This window comes from Humulus lupulus, chromosome X (assembly GCF_963169125.1).
Source record: "Humulus lupulus chromosome X, drHumLupu1.1, whole genome shotgun sequence".
Lineage (NCBI taxonomy): Eukaryota > Viridiplantae > Streptophyta > Magnoliopsida > Rosales > Cannabaceae > Humulus > Humulus lupulus.
In genome coordinates, this window is record NC_084802.1 from 15,388,248 (window position 1) to 15,390,445 (window position 2,198).

At 45.5% G+C, this 2,198-nt stretch overlaps 1 protein-coding gene across 1 annotated transcript; it reads left to right on the forward strand.

Annotated features, from left to right (window-relative positions):
* The first annotated feature begins 409 nt into the window (after nt 1-409).
* LOC133805555 (uncharacterized mitochondrial protein AtMg00820-like) lies at nt 410-805 on the forward strand. The gene has a single exon (XM_062243737.1). The coding sequence runs from the start codon at nt 410-412 to the stop codon at nt 803-805; it is 396 nt and encodes a 131-aa protein (XP_062099721.1).
* The last annotated feature ends 1,393 nt before the right edge of the window (nt 806-2,198 follow it).

Consider the following 2,198-nt stretch of genomic DNA (forward strand, 5'->3'; position numbering starts at 1 on the left):
TATAAGTGGCTTGCTCCTACTGGTTGTCTATACATCTCAAGAGATGTCACCTTTAATAAATATAGCTTCCCACGTGCCACTCACATGTCCTCTGTGTTTGTCCAAACTCACCCATCACATGTCTCTAAAATCACAAACTGTATTCCTGTGTTGTCTGCCCACTCTCCTCATCCAACTCAACATGTGCAACTTGTCCAAAATATACAACATGTCCACCATATGCAACCTGTCCAACACGTGTCACATGTCCACCATGTGAGTGTCAACCCAATCTTTTCTGCGTCCACAAATTCTCCTATCACTAGTGCATCAGTGTCTGTCCCTTCTCATTCATCTCCTACAAATCACTAATAATACAGTTGTAGTTCATATTGAGGAGCCAATACAGCCACCTATCAATAATCATCCCATGGCAACTAGATCAACAGTGGGCACATACAAATTGAAAGTGAATATTGCTTCTAAAGAACCAATTTCAGTCCATGATGCTCTGCAAGATGATTGTTGGAAAGTTGCTATGCAAGATGAGCTTAAGACTTTACACAAAATCGGAACATGGACTCTGGTAGATCTTCCACAAAACAGGAAACCAATTGGCAGTTGGTGGCTGTTTAAAACAAAGGAAAATCCTAATGGCAGCATACTTAAGCGTAAGGCCCGATTAGCTGCTCAAGGATTCAAGCAAAAGTCTGGTCTTGACTATACTGAGACTTTTATCCCTGTTATAAAGTCTTCAATAATCAGAGTTATTCTCACTTTATATAGCTATTTCTCGGGGTTGGCCTATAAAGCATCTAGATGTTAACAATGTTTTTCTCAATTGTATGCTTGAGGAAGAGGTTTATATGAGGCAACCTCCTGGATTTTAGGATTCCAATCATTCATAGAAAGTATGTAAGCTACATAAGGCCATTTATGGTTGTATGCCCTAATTGTCCACGGGCTATTAGCGAGCTGAGATATGGTATAATTATATCAGCCACGTGGATACCACATGGCCGGAGCTGCTGTTGTCAGGTCCTACCTCTTTAGCTCGAGGTAGCCAAGGGTTTATCAAGATTATTTAAGGGCTGAGTCAGAAATATGAAGACCGCAGGTCAAGAAGGCATCCAGCGTGAACGTGCGTGTTCAGGCACCCACGACTGGGTTGGGCCGTGCGGCCCATTATCCCCCTTACCTATTGATTAGACCACACTTCATTTGTCAGGTTTTAGGAATTAATCATGAATGTCACAGAAGTGACATGATGGGTAAGAAGGTCACGGGATGACCCCCCTTACCAACTCCCAGGTGCCCTCTCCTATAAATATGGAGACCCTGGGAGTTGCAAAGGGTTGGATTATATTGTGTAACGAAATACCCTGTAAAGAATACCAGAAATATAGCAATAATATTGGCTGGTGGAGTAGAATGATTTTAACCTTTGAACCACCTAAAAATGTAGTCGTATCATCAGTTCATTTTAAGATCATTCATCTGTTTCGGTTCATCACTTAGCACTAATCCATTTATCTTATTTTCTTAATAACCTGTTGGCGAAGAACTGCGTCAACAATTTGGTGCTCTCATTGAGAGCTTGTTAGATTGGTGCTATCGCAAATATTCAACTATGGTGATCACTAGATCAAGACACGGTAATGAGGCAGACCAACATGATGGGCATGAGGCCCATCATGCCGCCATCTCCGGTGAGCAAAACCTCGAAGTTCAGCAGCGGCCGGGCAAGCAGCCAATAGGCCAGGATGACACCGGAAGTTCGGCACCCCGGCCACCTAATCCAAACCCGGACTTTTATACGGCGGTAGAGATGGAGAATGCTCAACTGAGGAGTCAGCTAGCGAAAGCTAATCAACAGATTAAGGAGGTGTTGGCCTGACTACCCCCTCTTACAACCAACGCTAATGTCAGAAAGAGGCAAGGCAAGACGCACAAGTCCCGCCGGGGTAATCGGTCCAGGGCTAGCCGCTCGGCCAGACCTTTGACATTCAACTTTACTCCCTCATCGCACCGCCGAGAGGCAATCTTCGAAGAACTACCCAGGGCCGAGCAACAGTATAGCCGCTAGGTCCGAACTTCAACACCCAGCTCACAGCCAGCCTCGAGCGCGCCCAGGAGGGCTCGAGGGAATTCTAGAAGGAGATCCGGGGAGGGCTCACAACGACATCCCGTCCCGGCCAGCTGTCCTACAACCAGCTCAG

Excerpts from the sequence above, each read along its gene's own strand:
- LOC133805555 (XM_062243737.1), top strand. The coding sequence starts at position 410 with ATGGCAACTAGATCAACAGTGGGCACATACAAATTGAAAGTGAATATT.